This window comes from Maylandia zebra, linkage group LG7 (genome assembly GCF_041146795.1).
Source record: "Maylandia zebra isolate NMK-2024a linkage group LG7, Mzebra_GT3a, whole genome shotgun sequence".
Taxonomy (NCBI): Eukaryota; Metazoa; Chordata; class Actinopteri; order Cichliformes; family Cichlidae; genus Maylandia; species Maylandia zebra.
Window position 1 is genome coordinate 13,108,822 of NC_135173.1, and position 21,260 is coordinate 13,130,081.

Genomic DNA, 21,260 nt, shown 5'->3' on the forward strand with positions numbered 1-21,260 from the left:
CTCGTTTGTACAGACGCAAAACACAAACAGTGGTTTAAAAGATTTATTGGCAAGTGTGTGTGACACAGGCTTCAGTCTTGCCCAAGGCATTACATAGTACTGAATACTTCACATTACAAAAATAAAACCCTGCAAGTAATGGGACAGACAGTAAGGGAGGCATGAGGTTCAAAGGACAATTCTCAACGATTTAAAAACCTAAGAGAACTACGTAATCCTATAGACAGTACTTTCTTCTCCTTCTGATTAAATTGCGAGTGGATTTATTGACCTTTAAGTTAAAAATGAGGTACAAAAACAGAAGAGTGACATTGCCATCTTCGTGCTTATCATATTCTTTCAAGTCCTTCACTTTCCAAGGGCCTTATCCAGATTTGTCTTGATGGCGTCGAGGAAGTCTGTAGTATTGACGTAATGCTCGTTCAGCTTGACACTGAAAAGACAGGACGCGGCACATCAGAAAAGTCAACAGAAAAACAAAAGCGTAAAAACATGCAAGCAACACAAACAAGATAATGCTGTTGGTTAGTTACACAGGGATTATTAAAATAATACATTTTACATATCATGATTAAACAGACTACAACTGAGTACTACAAGGTTGTGCCCGTTTCATTTTGCATGTAGCTTTTAGACAACAGCGTATTATATGAAGCATTCATTCAGCGGCAGATGAGAAAACCGCAATGCCTTCAAGCAAACAAATGAGTCAATGCAACAAACAGATAAGTATATACACTAAATGTGCACGAAAGCGTGGAGGAACTAGATGACAAGGCTACAGAAGTCTTGAGTAAACATTTTACAAGCTCGACATAAATCATTCTTAAGCAGATGCATTTGGAAAATCCTGCGTTACATGTGAAGTTTATTTTGTTCATTACAAATCAGAAACGTTCACTTAATTAAAACACACTTAATATTCCCTTGATTGACTTTAAAAGCCATCCTAGAAAAAATAAATAAATCTTGCTTTTTGTCAACCTTGAAAGTGAAATTTAAATTGTGTTTTTCTTTTTAAATAAGTTGCTGAAAAATATATAGTAATGAAAACTGGCAGAGGCCTAAAACCTCGCAAATATTCCGGAAGATGAGGACAAGTTTATATAAAGTGCAGGTCAGAATCAGGGCAAAGATTAAATGCTGTCTTGGGTTTAACTTGAGGTTAAATCCACACGATTATCAATAATTAAAGATTAAAGCCATAGCGTCAAACCTTATTCATTTTCTGGCTGCCATCATAGGCTTAATGTCCCAAAACATAAAGATGCACCAAGGCCTGAATGGCAGCATCCTTCAAAATCAATGCAGCAACTGATGACTTTTTGTATGACTGATGAATCTGCAAATTCTCCTGTGAAAATTTGTGTGTTTTATAAAAATCTCATCCAGCAGTGAAAAATGGATGCCACTAGTTCTCAAAGCTCAAGATGATATCTTCAAATTATTTGATGCAATAATAAAAATAACAAGCAGCAAGTCCTTAGATGCTGAAGATGATACACGTTTGGCATTTTTGATTTAACAAAATTAAAAATGGCTACAGATTACTTTTGTTGATCAACTATTTGTTAGGGTAATCAAGACTTCCTTCAATCCTATTCCGTTGTTACATAATAAATGTAAAGGTTAAGCAGTAAACCCTTAATGTCACATGGTTAAAGTAAAACTAGTTGATTAGATTGGTTGAGTTTAAAATGATTTATCAATTAAATGTGTTCTGCAGTGAACGTGGTAATGTTCATATATATTACTTAATATTTCCAGTGTTCTGAAGCAAAGCAGAACTCCAGCAGCAAAAACTATCTAACAAAATGATTATTGAGTATATATACTGTGATTTCAGTAAGTCTGCAACTACACTGCAAACTAAGGTGTCAGCAGGGAAATAAACTTACTTGGACAGGCCGTGGATGCAACCTGCCAGGTCCTTGGTCATAGTACCACTCTCTACAGTCGCGACACACACCTGCTCCAGTGTCTGGGCGAACCTGCAGAAAAATGCAGACATTTATTAAAAAAGGTCACATTTCACATTAGCATGAGTAAGTTTCCTGAAATATTAAACCTCTCTTACTTTATGAGGTCAGGGTTGCCGTCAAGTTTCCCTCTGTGCTCCAGGCCTCGGGTCCAGGCAAAGATGCTGGCAATGGGGTTAGTGCTGGTTGGCCTACCCTGAAAGCAGAGATGGAGACACTGTGTGCATTAAAAACTACTAAACATATCAACTGCAGCATCAAATATTTAATAGATCTGAGCGTCTGCAGACACTTGTCATTACATTCTTCACCACAAGATGGCAATGTAGCTCTACAGATGACACTGCCTATGCAAGCAGAAACTTAAGATTACTAACACAGACCCCACAGGGTTGGTGGTTACTAACCTTCTGGTGCTCACGATAGTGCCTGGTCACAGTGCCGTGGGCTGCCTCAGCCTCAATAGTCTTGCCATCAGGACAGACAAGAACTGATGTCATGAGTCCCAGAGAGCCAAAGCCTAAAACAGGAAACGCACCATCTTCTTTTAGTGCAACTACCCAAAAACTGGCACGCGCCTCATATGCTTGCAGGTTTCAGTGTTTTATGACAGTGATGTTTTCCGAATATCTCACCCTGCGCAAGGATGTCGGACTGAACGTCTCCGTCATAGTTCTTGCAAGCCCACACAAAGGCTCCGGAAGACTTCAGCACCTGGGCGACCATATCGTCGATAAGCCTGTGCTCATACCAGATCTTCAGTTTGTCAAACTCTGGCTTGTAATTCCTGCAGAAGACAACACAATAAGATAGTTTTTTTCTTTTTCTTAAAAAGAACATTAAAGTGATAAAATGGTTATAAATGTTGGACCAAATACTAATTAGATTAATACTAATTAATTTGAGCTTAAATTAAATGCATTTGTTGATTTAACAATAATTGTGCAAATGACACTGGACAAATGGGTCATTGATAAATGTGCACACATAAGCAGAAAGCTAGAAGACACTCACTTTTCAAAGATATCCTGGAAGATGTCTTTAAATCTGCCGTCGTAGGCTTTAAGAATGGTGTTCTTTGTGCTCATGTACAGGGGCCACTTCTTGCCAATAGCGTACTGGAAGCAGCTGTGTGCAAAGCCTGTAATAGACTGATGAAGGGAATAAAGAAACAAACAGTTCATGAAGGCTTTATCAGTTGAACAGGGGCTAACAACCTTCCCCTTATCAAGTTGAAAGTCATTTGCGATGACCTCTGATGTTGTAAAATCAAACAGACCCGTGCTGATGAAGGCAAACAAAACAGTAGCAAAGAGAGTTGAAACGACGATAGAGGACTGCAGAGACTGCGGTGTGCATTTTACAACTCAATAGCAGCTTATTTGAGAGTTCAGACAATATGAGGACAATAATACACACAACCCAGATGTTAAATAACTATGGCGTAGAATTAAGCAAATCTTTTAACACCATCTGGATGTTGCAATACCAAATTTTATACAAATTCTTCTATTTTTTAAGAAACCAATGAAAAAAAATATTTGAAGCCTACACCAAAGAGCAAGCAAAGTTTAAAAACCAGACCTGTACTCTCATTTGCTTACACGCCACCCTAAATAGACCCGTGTTCTAAGATATCATCCACAATAATGCTGGTATAAATTTTTACATCCAATAAAAACGTCATGTTGCGATATTATTGTATAACCAGTCAAGCCCAGACAGGTCTGACACGCGAGAGCCACGTGTTAGCCTCCAGTAGCAATTGTGCACCTAAAAGGAGCTACTTTAACAAAGTACAGTACTTTGTTGAAATAGTAGCATTGCTACCTTTAGGGGGAACACTCTCTTGCATATTTTACAAACGTGTTCCACTACTTGAGGGGAAAAAATCCCCAATATGATCAGTAAGGAGTAACTCGTTTCAACTCGATCAACTTATTGCAGTTGTTGTTTAACCGGTGCGTTAAGCAGGCATCTCACACTACTGCTTACATTTTTCAGGGAAAAACACTACTTCTGCTACTCGTGTGTTTATATTTGACTTGTTTCACTAACATGGTACTATAATGCTGCTTTTTTAAAGAGTCGCACTTCAAATTAGGTAGTGTGTCATCAATGACAATAGCTCATTGAAAATGCTGCTCATTTAAGCCTACAATGCTTAATTTCAAGAACCAATCAAATGTTGTTCTATATTTTTTCTCTGTAACATTAGAAAAATTACTATTGGACACTTTCTTAAAATCTAGTGACATTATTGAGGTTATATTGCCTCCAATTTGAAATACCATCAGCTGTTCTTTTCACTATATGAAAATGTCCATGTATTTACATTGTTTACCTTTTATATTATATTCTTAAAAATAATTAAAGGTTCTCATTTATATGTATATGTTTTATATGTTCCTTTTAGAACTTCTGGGCAAATGTTTAAGAATGTAAAAATATTAAAATGGTAAACATTTCAGTAATATAAAACACTTTACAGGCCAAACATATAATATTGCTTTATAACACCAAATGTAAACATTGTATTTTAAAGTTTATGGTATAGCAGTATTTCTAATATTTTGAACATTTGATGGTCCTACTCTTTCTTTGCATGTCCCCGTGGTTCTCACGTAGGTGTTAGAAGAAGTTTATGGTGTTTAAGCCCATTGTGGAGACCGATGCGCTGTATAATTTACAAAAATACAGTTTCCAGGTCCGTGGAAGAAGGTTCAAAACCACATTCATGTAACAGAGGCCTTTTTCTAGGAACAAGCTCTTTCCTTTGTCCTTCTTCAGTTTGGACCTTCCTAGTTCTGTCACAACTTCACTCGTCCTGCTGGTATTCACATTTCTGCCTGAACCCATGTGTAAGATTGCAATTGGTCGCCCAAAATATTCAAAAAAATGTTGCCATAAGCAGTACATTTTGCTAACTAAAAGAGCATAATATGACATTGTATTTTGCCACATAAATCTAATATTTTATAGCTCCAATTTAAATTTCCTGCTCAGTCAAACTCAGGGCACAACGTTTGGTAGCCCCTGGCCATCAACAGCAATGTTTCATTAACAGGCAGGAATTCATTAACACCAAGATCTTACTCACATGAAGAAGCTTTTCTCTTTTGTTACTAGCTATGGACACTTGGGGCCTGTTCTTCGTACCGCGCTAAGTGAGTTAGCTGGATGAGATTGTTGACGATTTCGCGTGATCCTGGATCGTTCGGTTCCCCGAAGCCCATCCGGGACTTGCTGTCATAGCAACAGAGCCGTAAGCGTAAACCTGCTGGGGAGCAGGTTTACTTTATGTAAACAGGATTAGATCGCGGCCACGCAGGTATGTCCGCGTCATTCATACGAAAGCAACAGCGATATTCCACCACTGTTTCACCATAAATAAATATTATCAATGTAACTAAAGATAATGCAGCACTTGATACATACAGGTCATTCCCTAAAAAAGGGAAATGTACTATTAACATTCTATTACATGTATGTGATTATTACAGATGTAATTCATATTTCAGAGTAGTAATTGTAAATTACTTCGTGTAATCAAGATGAGAGACCACGGCTATAAAAGCGAAGGTGGATTTGGGAAGTCTGTCGCAGTCATATCCTGTCCGTTTACGCGAGCAACCCATTGCGGAAGGTGCAAGATTGATAAGGAGAGTCCTCAGAATTCAGCGTATATTGCGGGACAGACAGGATCCTTTAGCTCAGCGCGACAGTGTGCTCATAGAGAGATATCGATTTTCCCGTGAGGGTATTATTCACTTAACCAACTTGTTGACGAGGGGGTGCAGGACCACCACCTGTCTTTTTTTTTGCTCTGCCCTTTTCTTGGTTGCTGTTATGAACAAACAAACAGAGTATTCCAGGGTCTCTTTCCAAGAGACGACAAGCAATATAAGTGATAAATATTACCATTCTGTAGAATATTCTTATATTTCACTTTTACTTGTTCCCATGTTCTAGTGGGTCCTGTTGTGGCTCTAATGTGAAAGGGGATATAATATAACATATTATAATATAATATAATGTAATATAATATTGGATAATATGGTGTGATATGATAAATCTACCCTACCGCCTACTGGTGTTGGCCAGAGGGGCCGATGGCGCGATATGGCAGCCTGGCTTCTGTCAGTCTGCCCCAGGGCAGCTGTGGCTACAACCGTAGCTGCCTCCACCAGTGTGTGAATGTGAGAGTGAATGAATAGTGGCATTGTAAAGCGCTTTGGGTGCCTTGAAAAGCGCTATATAAATCCACTCCATTATTATTGTTATTATTGAATTACTTACGAGTTTGATTTGTCAGCAACTTTCTGCCAGCCCTCTCTCCTTGCTTTTGCAGCCTTTGCAGTGTTCCCTTGCGTTTTAATTAAACTCTGAAACTCCTGAAATCCCTCACTCAAGAGTTCTTGCTCTGCTGCCGAAAAACACCGAGCGCGCTCCTTCGACATTTTCGCCGACCAATCAAAGGGTTGCCGATCAATGTTTCTACTATCGATGCGTAGCCCCTGTTGGGCCACCCAGTGATCTCACATTACTTCATCCAGCTATACTAATCGTCAACAACAGGTGTGTTCGGGGAACCGGAATAGCGAGCTCAGAGTTAGCGCGATGATTTGGTCTTGGATGTTTCATTTGATCTTGGATGTAGTAAGCGACGTACGAAGCACAGGGCCCACATCTGTTAAAGTTGTTTGTTGTTGTTGTTGATGATTATTTAGCCACACTGGCACGAGTCGGCTGGGTCATTTTTCAAGATAAATGCGGGAACTGTTGTTTATTGTGAATTTTTTAAACACACAACAGGGTACTACTACTGTAAATATTAGCCAGTGGAAAACAGCCCTCAAACAAAACACACATGAATAGAAACAAATGTGGGCTCGTACCGACGGGCCGACTACAGTTTTGTTGTGATTTTCTAAGAATTTAAACAACAAAAACAACCAAAATCTGCATGTTTTCTTTAAGTAGAAGTATCTGCTAACCTCATCTGTGTTGTACATGCCCATTCCACAGCCACCTGCAGGGAAGTCAAAGACCTCCCATTCCTTGTTTGAACTGCCATCAGCAGGTGAGAAGATTATCTTGAATTTGCCGGGCTGGTCGACAACAAAGTCTGTTGCTCTGTACTGTAGAAGAAACACAGAAAGTTAGACAGAAAGATATTTAGTACTTCTGGCTCAAAATGTGGGAAAAACAAATAAACAAAATCAAGCCCCACCTGATCACCGAAGGCGTGTCTGCCAATGGTAATGGGCTGTGTCCAGCCAGGAACAAGCCGGGGAATGTTCTTGCAGATGATTGGTTCACGGAAGACTGTGCCGCCCAGGATGTTCCTGATGGTGCCGTTGGGACTCTTCCACATCTTCTTCAGGCTAAACTCTTTATATAAAAAACAAACAAAAATTATAGGCAAGTCAATCATTCACGCATGTGCAGTGTTGGTAAACACCTATTTAGCTTTGCAGTTTACAAGATCATAGCTGCATTCATATGGGGAAAACACCCGTTGCTACCTTTTTACAAAGGGTACTTGTGGAAAACATGCATTAATAAACAATTTAACTGAATTTGTAGCCATCCTGTAGGGGATGATTTTTCTTTTTAATTTTATTAATCCTCTAAAAAGGCATACAGGTATACAAAGTGAAACAAGAGATGCTTGACATCTTAGTCTGTGAAGGCTTTTTTTTTTTCAAAGCAATCTGCCTCCTGTCAAAGGAAGGTTTTATTAATCACTTAACGTGCCTTATTAAACAACGTGTGCCCATTCACACTGCTTTTAATCTATATCTACTAAGCCCAAAATTGCCACTTTAAAAAGTCGTCGATGCGGAATTGTATTGTCAATGCATTATACACTAATACCACGTAAATGTGTTTTTGTACACAGGAAGCTATGGGGGCAGTATCACCTATATCGTCTGCCAAGACTGCATTCACGGGGCGACCGTGGCTCAGGGGGTTGGGAATCGCATCTGTAACCGGAAGGTCGCCGGTTCGATCCCTGGGCTCTCTGTCCTGGTCGTTGTGTCCTTGGGCAAGACACTTTACCCTACTTGCCTACTGGTGATGGCCAGAGGGGCCAATGGCACGATATGGCAGCCTCGCTTCTGTCAGTCTGCCCCAGGGCAGCTGTGGCTACAACTGTAGCTTGCCTCCACCAGTGTATGAATGTGAGAGTGAATGAATAGTGGCATTGTAAAGCGCTTTGGGTGCCTTGAAAAGCGCTGTATAAATCTAATCCATTATTATTATCATTATTATTTTCTCTGAACAGCATCTAAAGCTTGCCTCCTAAAAAGAGCTGAAGGTGGATGCAATGGCAACTGTGTGAAGTACTACTATGATTCCAGTGATAAAAAAATGCAAAGAATTCATTTGGACCGGATGCGTTGGAAATGGAAACAGATTTCACGACTACAACAGCTGCAACTCCACCTGCTCAGGTGTCAAGTGTCAGGTGAATAGTGGTATTGTAAAGCGCTTTGGGTGCCTTGAAAAGCGCTATATAAATCCAATCCATTATTATTATTCAATACTAACGAAGGAGAATGTAGTGGAACGGGAAAATGAAAATGGAGATTTTTTTTTTTTTTTTTGAACGTAAAAGCATTTCACAGAAAACAAACAAAGTGCAAAGTTTAGCTTTCCTTCCACGACAGCACAACTGCAGTGCACGAGCATTTAGAGCACCAGCAACCTAGAGCTGTTACATTAACACTGAATGGATCAGTTTTAGGGTGTTAAGTGCGTTGGGTTGATACCTTATTTTAATGTTTGTTCAGTAATGCTTGTGTTAGCTTACCTGTCGGAAACTCCTCAGGATGATGCTTGCTAAGCAAACACCGTTTCAGTTTTGTTAGCTAATGAGTGAAATGAGTAAACCATTAAATAGGAGTATCTACACCGTCTTCTAGTCCCCCCACCCGCGTTATATTAGGGTTTATTCCGAGTACTAAACCTCTTCAACTAATGTTAGATTTTTAATCCGTGGGTTGGAGCATAGGGCTGGGCCATATTATACCGTTCACGGTAATACCGGTATAATGTTAGGCAACGATAGGAAAATGAAATATCGCGATAGAATGGGAGTAAAACGCGCATGCGCAGTGCCTTTGTTTTCATACGCACATGGCCGATTGTTGAGTGAAACAGATGAACCAGAATTGGTTTGTAAAAATGGTGCAACTTCAGTGATGTGGAACTGGTTTGGTGTTTGTCCGTCAGATACACAACAAAGCACATTTTTTTGCAGAACATGCAAGCGGCCGTTGTTATTGTCATATTTGTCGGACTAAGATGCTCTTAAATCTGGGAGTAATCTGGGTCCTAAACTCCGTATGCTTCAGGTCAAACAACACTGCAGCATCACTTAGAGTTAAAAACTGTCTAAATTCTTTCATCTTTAATAAAACGATCAGCATTGCTGCTTTACCAGGTGTAACTATAAAGTTTAACTTCCAGGCATCCATGAAAACAAAAGTTATTACATTTAACGGAGTTAGAAGTTAGCAGGAAGCTAGCGGAAGTTAGCTCGCTAGTTTCGCTAGTTACCTAAGCATGATATTGCATGTTCTGACGGAGAGATTTCTGAAAAAAAATCAAACGTACAGCTCTGCTATCACTTCCAACATAAATGAAGACAGGAAACTAAACAGCAGTGACGTTTGTAGGGTTACTGAAGTTGGGCTAGCTGGTATATAATGATGTGCTACGTGATCGCTAGCGACACAGCTATGTTAGCATAACATAAACAGTGAAGCTGGAGGACGAACACTAACACTTTTCCACTTATAAAAGTTAACGTGAAGGTTCTTCATGGTTAGAGACAAATGCAATCGCATGGCAGGATACTGTAAACGGACCAAACTTCAGTCAGGAGAACAACTGAGATAATCCATCCACAATACGAGGTTAGTCATTAATATACTGCAACAACATGGGAATAGAGCAGCTGCCAGAGAATTCAACATTAATGAATCAATGGTACAGAAGTGGAGGAAGCAAGAAGAATGAGTTTAATAAAGTTTGATTTATCTGACTGCTTTGTTTCGCTTAATGTGCCTTATAATCCCGTGCACCTTACGGTCCGAAAAATACGTACTGCACACTGCAGTTTAATGTTGCAAAGCACCTCTTTTTAACTTCAGTGGATATTATACATGGCTATGTCAGCCCATTTCTACTGGAAATGCCTTTTGGTTAAACTTTCAGCAAGGAATTTGCATTTGCACTGTTACATTTTTATAAAGCTTTAATGTACATAAAAACCAGCTTCTTGTTTAAGTGAAAATAAATGGAAGGTTGTCTTTTTGCGCTAGTAATGTTGTGGAGTTGTATTTTGTCTCGCATCAATTATATCATCGGTTATATCGTTATCGCAAATTTTCAAATATATATCGTGATAAATATTTTTGGCCATATCGCCCTGCTCTATTGGAGCATATCAATAATTAATTATTTACTTAGTCATTTATTATTTAATTACTTAAACTTTTTGATTGTCATCGAACACGACACCATCTAAGAAACTATGATATAGAACCAAATTTGTGATTAGTAATTTTGCTTTGTTCGGTTTTACTAGTATTAAGGCATACAGATGAGTTTGTGCTGTAAAGACGCTCATGCGCCTCTCAAATGGCTGAAGTCATGACAGAGAGCATTTTTAGCATTGTTATGAACAGCTGATAACATATTCTCAAAGATAAGAGCAAGCTTCACTCCAGAGCATGTCCACTGCAATCATGAATTCATGAACTGAACCATCTGTAAACTTTTTTTTTTTTGACTGGAAAAAAAAATCTTTTTGATTTCATTTGAAGCTTTATTTGAACTTAGACCTCAGCCAACTTTGCTTTTCTACTATCACATTGTTTTTTGTTTAAAATACTACTAGCACAAATACTACTATTTAATAATATTACTTGATATTTTTTATTTTTTTCATTTTTATTTGACAGTCTTATTGAGTGATGTCAAAAACATATCTAATTACTAGGGGATTGAACCGTTCGATACAGTGCTTTTGGTTTGGTACGCATATGTATCGAACAATACAAAATTTTTAATTTACTTTATCAACTTTTCTTCTGAAGATGCTGTCTGTGTTGAGAGCTCAGTGGGTCTGCCTTCGACTACTCCGCCTAGGCTGCACTGTCGAGCGCAGATCCACTGAGCGCAGGGCAAGCTAGCGAGACAGAAGCTAAGCTCGTTGCAACACGGCAAATTGAACCTCCCCCACCCTCATTCAGATCTGGCCTTTGGAACTATTTTGGTCTTCATGTGAAGCATGACCCTGAAGGTAAGCGCGTCATGGACTAAAGTAAAACAGTATGTTGGATGAGCCACGCAATGCTCAATTACATCGGTGGGAACTACTGCGTTAGCGCAGTTTGCTCGTTAACGTGTTGACACCGTCCAGCCCCATGCTCGTTAACGGAGATTTGCCATGTTGTGGCGTTAATGTCATTTCAGGTTAACGCTGACAGCACTAGTGGGAACACAATGAATATGACTGCACATTTACACCGACATCATCCTAGTGCAAGTGGAAGCAGACAAAAACAACAAGCACGCATGCTACAAACTTTACCTGAGTCATTTAGACAGCCGTTAGCACATGATTCTCCTTATGGGGACGTGATATGTTTAATATGCTGCTGAGAATATAGCCCAGAAGAAGTGTATAGTATAGCTTTTATTTTGGAAAGAGCCATTTCTCTGTAATAAACTCTCTTTTCCAAAGATGAGTGATTTCTCGATAAGATAGATTTATTATTTTATCCCTTTGTTGTTTCAGCAACATTAAATTTAAAAACTTTTTAATTTGTCATTTTAATAAATGACAAATTAAAAAGAGCATGAACATTTTTTGTATCGAAAAAAATATCGAACCGTGACACCAAAGTATCGAACCAAACCGTGAATTTTGTGTATCGTTGCACCCCTACTAATTACTACAACAAACAATTGTTGACTAATCGAAGAAAAATTGGCAGATTAATCGACTACAAAAATAATCTTGGGTTGCAGCCCTACAGCGCTGTATTCAAAAATATGCAGAATTAATGTAGCAATCACTTTGAGAGAATGAAAATCTTAAGTCTAAAGTGCTCTGAAACTAGAAATTAATAATTGGCGATTAAAGATTTGGCAAAGACCTTCAACTCTGGCTTCGTCAGGTGTGATGGTGGCACACTTAACCGCTACGCTGTACTTCTTGGTAGCCAGGGCGGAGTCGATGGTGACCTGGTCATCAGTCTGGTCACGGTATGGCAGACCCAGGTCGAAGTACTTCAGCTCAACATCAACATTGGTCAGGATGAGCTAAACAATCAAAAATTAAAATTAATTAATTAAAAGGCACTACCCCCCCCCCCCAAAAAAAAAAAGGCACCAACAATGCAAAACCAGGTACGGACAGAGTAATGTCTGAACAGAAATGCAGCCTTGCAAATGTGTCACAAAAGATCTTACCACCTGCTTGTAAACACTGATGCATAACAGATACTGTTATAACAATACTGCATTAGTGTACTGTACTGTAAAGTGATGCATTAGGTCAGGGGTCGGCAACCTGCGGCTCCAGAGACGCAGTATTTAGCTGAAGTGAGTTTTATTTATGTTAGTTCTTTTTAAAAAAAAAAAAAAGAAACAAAAAAAAAAAAAAACTTGTAGTTCTAAATTGGAAGATTGTGATGTTGAAATATAGAAATAAAATTATATTTTATTATTTTTTCATTGCTCAAAATAAGCGTCACACTCGCGGAAGCCAGTGTACCCGCCGAAACGCCGTGCATTTCAGGTAGGCCAAATATGGATCTTCAGATCCACATTATGTCAGCAGCTATTCTCCTTCGTGAACTATGTTAAAAAAAAAAAAACACCGCTCACGCCTCACAGATGACAGCTTACAGTCCTGCGTAAAGATGAAAGTGACTTCGTACAGCCCCGATTTGCAGACGCTGTGCTCATATGGGATATGTGCAGAGGTTCAGGAGCAGAAGTCCCATTGTAAACATATCACGGCAGACCCGACGAGGTTACCATGAACATGCTTTTCAGCATCTCTTTATTGACCACTTTTCACACACGGTTGCTGTAGCTCACAGCCCGACATATACCAACAGCAGCAGAGATAGCGCAGATGTTAAGGTGTCGAGGCGTGATTGCGGGTGCCGCTCAGGTGCTTCCGCCTCCCCTGCAGCGCCGCTGCAGACCACGCCCCGCTACACACATTAACCTGGTAAAATACATATTTAGGCAGAATTTTGCAAATATCTACTTTTCATTTTTTAGCAACATAGTGCTTTTTTTCAATTATTTTTTAAAAGTCAGGTCAAGGCTCCAAAAGCCCAAAAGCGATATAAGGGTGGCAGCTCAAAACAGTTTTTGTTTGCTACATGGATCCTTTTAGTTCAGGTTGGTGTCTTTCCTTTTGTTATATTTCTTTAAGAGTTCAAAATGTGTTAATTACATAAATAAAATGTAATTTTCTTTGTAGCACTTCATGGATTTCATAAGCAACACACCTTAGTTGTTCACACAAAGCATAAAGGTAAAAAACAATATATACAGTGTTATCTTCATTTAAGATGTCAAAAAGTATTTGCGGCTCCCAGTTTTTTCTTTTGCGTGGAAACCAGGTCCAAATGGCTCTTTGGGTGTTAAATGTTGCTGACCCCTGGCATTAGGTGTTCAAGACTTCAAAATTTTCAGACCACTAAAAGCATATAGAAGTTAGAGGTGGGAATCACGAGGTACTCCACAATACGATATCGCAATACTTCACTCACAATATGATAGTAATGTTTAACATTTTGCAATATGCAAAATATTGTGGAATGTTAAAAATCACAAAGTATTGCAACAACATATCAAAGTTAAACATTGTCAGTATCAGTTTTATCCAATAAGATTATATCAGTTATTTTTTTCCTGCAAAATGAGATCATCAAGCACACCAACACTGTCACTAAAACCTGCAAAATGCAAAATAAGAAAGAGTCAGTCTGCCATCAATCTATAACTGAATGGGGTCAAGTTTCTGATAATACAGCAGCTAATTGTAAATACACAGCTAATACTGTGAAAACTGCAATTAACTGTAAATAACTATTCACCAGTAAAATCACCAGGCAGCCACCAATTTATTTATTTTTTATAGAAGCAAGGAGTTTGCTCATGTGACTGAGCCATTGCACTGATTTAGAAGGTAGCTTTGTCAAGCAAAGCGTGCCCAGTGTTGGATGGGTTTTCAGTTGAGCCAATTTAATGCAAGTTTGGTCAGCTAACATTGTGTCAGGGTGGTGCTGCATGAGATGAGCCCGCTTGTTTTGTAGTCTTGCAAGAGTATTTTAATTTAGTCAATACAATATAAATCTTATCAAGTATGAAATATCAATTTGGTGCCCCTGTAGCAATACAATATTGTCTCAAAAAAAAAGCAATATCACGCTGTATCAATTCCCCAAGCCTAATTGAAATTATTATGTTCCAGGGTGTGTTTGTTTTCTCTAGATAGTGAAAACTGCTGTATAAACATAGCCCTGTTTGCTATATTAATAAAATGATCAGAATGAAATCAGCAAACTATCAGGCAGCCTTAAGAACATATTTAACGTGGAAATCATCCAGGTTACTTAACAGAAAAGATTCTTAGAATCTTAGAAAGAACCCATTAAAATTTTTTAAAAAAAGATAGGCTTGGGAGCCAGTAAGTGGAAGCATCATCATATAACGGGCTCCTATCACAAAGTTTTACAGCCTCCTCCAGAGTAAATAGACGCAGACACCTGGCATATTGACAACCGACATAAACACCAGACTGCCAGGCTCCACTCCCTATAGTTAAAGTGTAGACAGACTTGTTTGTCCTACCATAGCTAGGATTATGCATTTGAATTGAAGAAGACAGAATTCAGATTTCTAGTGGCGATATTTTACACACTGAACCAACAACAGTTTTCTGTCATAGGATCGGATCCGGAGGGCAAAACACTGTTACAACACACCAGCCAATCGTGGACATGCCAGAGAACTAAAGCACAATCCTATAAAATTTCCATCAATTTCTAGCCATGGGTATTTAGAGCACCTTCCAAGAAAAAGAAATATATGCGGACAAACTGCAAGTTGTGGGAAACTGTAATCCATATTCAACACTCACTGCAGTGAGTCTTCTCACACTGCGCCTAGGATGACAGTGTACAGAGATGCATACAGTTAAATTCACTTTAAACCTGGACGGGTCGTTTGTGCTGCTGTGTTGGAGGTTAATGATATTGTCAGAGCAAAGGTGAGGGAAAATAAGCCAATGTTTGCTGACAAACATCAATCTGTGACATTCTGGTTAGCTAAGATAAACAATATTTAATGGCATTAATATATATCTCATAACTTGAATCAAATGGCAGGTAAACCTGTCCTGTAGCTAACATCAACTACAATTAACAACCTGGGGTGCTGTTGATGAAGGTGGGTTTGGTGTGGCTGACTGCATGCATGTATGGCATGGTGAGACAAGGTTTGCTTGCAAGCATTGCCATTCACATGAGCAACTACCCATCAGTTTGGCTACACAAATGCAGTAAAACTGAGTCGCATTAACCCTGGTTTTGCAATCCAGACAGATATTTCTGCAAGTATGTGACATCTTTTAGAAACTATGAATAGAATTGGCTTTGATTGGACCAAACAGCCAATTAACTGTCATATTCAGCACCCCATCAAAATCTTAAAAGACAACTTGACAAGCAAGCGAGCGTTGTGTAAACAGCCAGAAATGTTCTGCCCCGAAGATATTTTTTCACCAGCATTTTAAAGATCCCCTAGCCTGTATCACAAAGACCTGAGTTTTAATTTGCATGACTTTAGGGAATAATTAAATGTACCATTTTCCCTTTGAGAGTACCTAAAAAACCGATAAAATGTACTTTGGGATCACTGATTGTTAACAAGACAAAACTGCTCATCAGCTGTCAAAAACATTCAATGATTGAACCTCATGCTATTCTGCGTTTTCTTCCTGAGCCAACAACATCTGCTCTCTCTGGAGAAAATCAGCCACTGAATTACCAAAGCCCCTCCCCAACACACATACATAATCCTCTACATAACACTTCCCACACAGCCACCTGCCAGCCTGCCAGTCAGGCTGCATGGGCTCAGTTTTCCCCCTTCAACCTTGGATGCCACTTTATCACCTTCTCTTTAATGAACTCCCAGATGATCCTGGTCATCTCGTCTCCGTCCATCTCCACCACTGGGTTCGCCACTTTGATGCGTTTGTCGGCATCTGTCAAAAATAAAACGTGAAGTACAAAAAACATGAGACTGCTGTGTGCCAATCATAGAATAAATGCATTAATCAAGGGGAAAAAAGAAAAGGAAATGAATTATGCTCAAGAGGATGAAAACCCGTCTGGTCAGACCAACATTTAAAAATTTAATGTTTAATCCTAAATGTGTTTAAAAGCTACGAAAAGCTGAAATCAATTTGGACCCAAGGCTATTTCTATTTTGCATCCACAAGAGCAGACTCCTCGCATCAACCACAGCTCAAATTTCCATCCAAAACATGCATGAAGAGAGTCCCTGGATCTGGAAGCATGACATCTCTCATTTGTGCTTATTTAGATTTGGTATGTTATGTTGAAGGTTATTTCTAAAAATCCATGGCTCCAGATTTATACTGACTCTAAATGCAACTCCCTTCTAAACTGGGCCAAGTGAACCACAAAAAGGAACTTTTTTTTTTTTAAAGTTAAAAATGTAACTGGCAATTTCTGGCAAGAAAACTTATAGAAAATCTTTGCATGTAACAGAGTGTGAATCTAAACTGTTTATTTTAAACTAGAGCATATGGTTCGGTGTATCTTTTGGATCGATGAGATTTTTTAGTTTAATGTTTAGTTTGCTATACAGATAATATATAAAGATTATATAGGAAGTCATCCAGGAGCCTGGTTCTGCTGGAGGTTTCTTCCTGTTAAAAGGGAGGTTTCCCTTCCCACTGTTGTCAAGTGCTTGCTCAAAGGGCGTCATTTGATTCTTGGAGTTTTCTCGCATTATTGTAGCATCATTACCTTATGATATAAAGCGCCTTAGGGTGACTACTGTGATTTGGGGCTATGTAAATAAAACAAAATTACTGAAAAATTTGGACATTTTATTTTCTATGAGCTAATCACTACAGCTCCATTCAATACTTCTTGACACATCCTTGTTTGTAGTTAGCATGAATAGCCAACTGACCACACGGTAAATAGCCATTTTAGAGAAACACCACTTCAATAAAAGACCAAATATTATTGATTAGAGCAAGTTTTGGTTTACTCTAAAGCCATTCTTTATTTTGAGAAATGCATATGTTCTTACAGGTAAAAATAATAATTTATTTGTAGGTTTTCTTAAAACCATCAAACCTCATTAGAAAACAAAGTGCTTTATTTTTACACTGACTTTTTAAGACTGTCTCTTTACTTCTTTTCTGTCCACTAGGACTGATATGGATTAGTATGTTTAATCATATCTCCTCTCAGCCTACTCAGTGTGCGAGTGCTGCCAGCAGGAACATTTCAGTGAATAGGAAAGTACAGGGGGGAGGTGCAGAGGATCAAGTGACTCAAATTTCCCAAGCCAAGCTTATGCTCCCCCACTGCCCTAAAAGTAATTCAAGTAAACACAAGGTGTCCTATGGAAACAGGGTACAGCCAACATTTTTAAGAGTGGAAGATATTATATCCATTTAAAACTCAAGCATTAGTCTGAGACTGAAGACATCTGATGTAGCTGGGATTTTGAAGCCATGGTAGCACCTGTCAAAACAGCCTCTGCTCTTATCCTCCGCACCCTGCTGACTACAGAAACATGGCGACCGTGCACTGAAAATGACCTCTAAGGAAGAACAGTTGTGGCTTTGTGTTATGTTACAACTATGTTTATAGGATAGCATATTACACAGACAGAAACGAATGCAATGTCTGTAAAAGAATGGTGAAAAAGTGATTATGTTCTGCTAACTTGCTGTTGTTTTGGCTCTGACACACAACTGTATCACACAATCCTTAACCTATTGGAAATTGAAGAAGGAAATATGTTCAGTTTTGGCACATAACAAAGGAAACTAGGATGATGACTTGTCAGCAGTTTTATTTTAAAACAAATCCATCAATATGACTTCGGTTACTTCCCAACAATAAGCTGGCAGCGATGTTAAAACGAACAGAAAAGCTTTTTATGGATTTCCAAGTTCTGTTTGAAAATTGCATGCCGGAAATTACTTTTACGGCAATTTGAGCTGAAACAGTCTGCTGGCAAAATAAACAAGCTATTGCAATAAATCACTTAAGTGATTCTTTCAGAAAAATGGGGAAAAGTATAGGCTGTATATGAGAAAGAGCTGCTTTCTTTCCAAGAGACAGAGGGCACAGTCAAGTAATCTGATGTCTTAATGGTTGGTTAGGAAATTGCAAATAATTTAACCATTTTCTCACATTTCATAAGCAAATCAAGATTTGATTTTTTTTAAAAATCAATTCCATAACAGACTTTGCCCTCCTCCATCTGCTTTTGGAAGAGTACAGACTCTTCCAGCATTGTTTCGTTAACACATTAACTACTGTCAGGCATAATTTCTGACTTGTTCAACCTAAAACTGCAATATCAAGACTTTACTCTCACAATGCGGAGGGAGGGGAGCCCAGGAGAGAGCTGAGCAGGTTATGTAACTTATGAGCGTATCAACAAACTGGAGGCTGAAGGGCGAGCTGAAGCACAGTCATGTGGGCCTGCATGCCACATCACTCGCGCATGCATCGGGGACAGATCTGCAGGATTTGTTCGACCACTTGTAGCTAAAGTCAAAGGCAGGTGTTTGGAGAAATATGCAACCAAGATAATCATTTGAAAACGTGCACAATGACTTGGCTCTTCTGTCGACTCAAAATAAGCACATAAGGCTTTTTTAATGCTAAAAATGCACTTGAGAAGGCTCAGAGTTTTTTTTTAATTATTTCTCTTTCTTGAAGGACAAAGAAATCAGTTGTTTACAGGTGATAAAAGAAATCTTTAAACTGTGACTTTGAACCAGAAGACGTTCAATAGTGGAAAGGAGGGAAACAATAAGACTAATGACCTCACCTAGCCTGCAGTGTGGGACTGGAGTATTTAGAGCTTTTAAATACCCTTCATTTTTAGCACAGTGTACTAATTTTAAATTGAACTGTGAGGTGCCTTGTGGAAATTACGGTCAAGCAGTCAAGGACAATCCAAAATGATGTGTGTCTTAAGGAGATCAACAGAATAAGCATTGATTAGGTGTCCCGCCTGGTTAACTTTCAACACAGTAGGACAAGCCTTAGCCCACATCAAGTTTTAATCCAATACTTGGAAAAGGCATTTACGAGGCTCGGGTAATGAACTTTTCATTCACTATCACGATAGTAGACAGTGGTCAATGCAAAAGCTTTGAAGCTTACAAATAAAGCAGCATTACACGGGATTGTGAAATTCAAATCAAGTTTAACGACATGTTGGGTCAGCTTTATAAGAGCTGTTAAAATTTTAAAAAGTGCATACCAGCAAAGAGGTGCTACTAAACCACAATGCAATTTGTGGCTGGAACAAAAGAAACCAATCAACACTGTCAATCTTCCACTTTTAGTGTGTCACGCAGGTTTTACACCTCGGAAAAACGAAACACGATTCTATCATACTGTGGAAGTGTTATCAAATCATGCGATCACTTTATAAGAATCCTCGTGATAAAGAGCGTTTGGAGGCGTTGCTGTAATAAACAGTCCTGGGGTATGATCCCTAACCACCATCAAAGAGGTACATGCCGGTGATTCAATCGGATCTGAGCCACAGCGTCCTTCAGCTGACCCACTATTTTATGAACGGTAGCTGGTCATGCTAGTGCGTTTTTGTTCTTTTATCTTATATATCTTATAATTTCAGCCGCATTTAATCTGGGATTGCTGCAGAGCGCACGTCATAAAACAGGATTCCTCTCCGAATCGCAAAAACACAAATCCATTCAGCCTGGTCTCCCTTTTTATTTATTTTTAGAGTCTTGTTTGTTAACATTTAGAGGGAACATAAAAGTAACAAGCCGCACAGTGTTTTACAGTCTAAATAGCAGGGTGAGATGTGGTCTTTATGAGCAGCAGCCTGGATGCAACCCAGATGAGAAGCGTAATGTAGGACAGAGAGCGCCATACGGCAGCAGCGGCGGCAGCCATTGCTCTCCATAGCGGAGACTCGTATGCGGTAACTGACCTTGGGAAAAGTTTCACCCAAGTAAATCACGCACTGACGATCTCACGGCTGACGGGCAGCTCATCCTTTTGGACAACAGAATTTAACCGGGTTCCTCTCGTGGTTATTTTATTATCCACCTCAGAGATTAGCAGCTTTGGAAAAAAATAAATAAATCCGCAAACACGGCTAAAAACGGAAGATTCGCTTAATTCATCAACTGCCAGCTTTTGCACTGCACCGCCACTTTTATTATGAATCTTATATTCTAGGTCAGAGTAGAAGGTATGTAAGCCTGCCAGGGTTTATCCGTTTTAATTCATTTGAGTCCGCATATCTTTACATTGTCCTCCACGGTTCCTCAAAGTTTGAATGGAGGAAGACAAAGACGGGTCGTCTCGCTGAGGCTGCACGCATCTTTTTTTCGACGTTTACATTTTTTATCATTAAACAGCCTCCGTTAACTCAAACATGTTAACGGCCATTTAACGGTCGTGGGCATTTAAAGTATCGGTGCCCTGCGCTCAGGAAACCATTAAAGGTATTAACCGCATCCTACTTGGCTAGCGGCACAGTCAGCTAGCACGGCTACGTTAGCTCCGTAAAAATAGCCGGCTAACCTGATATCGGCTTTTTCTATGTACGCTGACGTTGCATTAGCTCACCTAAATGCAACCAGAGCTACATGTTTTGTTTTGTTTTTTTAAGAGGCCACGTTAACACCAGGCCAGGTCAAGCTGCAGTTTAACGGTCAACATAATGATGCTCGGGATGAACCGGCTATCTCTCCACTTACAGTTTCTTTGTTGCAAAGTCTGACAATTTGCAGCCGGCGCAAGCACCGCCGGGTTTCTGGAAAAAGCAGCTCCAGCAGATCTCGAAAGGGAGCTGAGGACTTTCAAGTATCCAGCCATGTCTTCCCGCGACCGAAAACACTTTGCGGTGAACGCTCGACGAAACAGAGCTAAAGAGGGGGGCAAACGCTCCGCGGCTCGCTGCAAT

General features: G+C 39.3%; 1 protein-coding gene across 1 annotated transcript; it reads right to left on the reverse strand.

Moving 5' to 3' along the window:
• Positions 1–29: 29 nt before the first annotated feature.
• On the reverse strand, positions 30–21,260 carry idh2 (isocitrate dehydrogenase (NADP(+)) 2). Its single transcript, XM_004553189.5, has 11 exons — positions 21,055–21,260; positions 16,202–16,293; positions 12,158–12,323; positions 7,213–7,373; positions 6,977–7,120; positions 2,994–3,130; positions 2,615–2,766; positions 2,387–2,499; positions 2,078–2,175; positions 1,899–1,991; positions 30–433 (listed from the first exon to the last, which is right to left on the reverse strand). The coding sequence occupies exons 1-11, from the start codon at positions 21,170–21,172 to the stop codon at positions 349–351; spliced, it is 1,359 nt and encodes a 452-aa protein (XP_004553246.1). The 5' UTR covers positions 21,173–21,260; the 3' UTR covers positions 30–348.

Excerpts from the sequence above, each read along its gene's own strand:
- idh2 (XM_004553189.5), bottom strand. The coding sequence starts at position 21,172 with ATGGCTGGATACTTGAAAGTCCTCAGCTCCCTTTCGAGATCTGCTGGA. Across the intron at positions 3,131-6,976 it reads GCATGTACAACACAGATGAG|TCTATTACAGGCTTTGCACA; the intron begins GTTAGCAGATAC and ends TCCCTTCATCAG. Across the intron at positions 2,500-2,614 it reads GTCCGACATCCTTGCGCAGG|GCTTTGGCTCTCTGGGACTC; the intron begins GTGAGATATTCG and ends TTCCTGTTTTAG.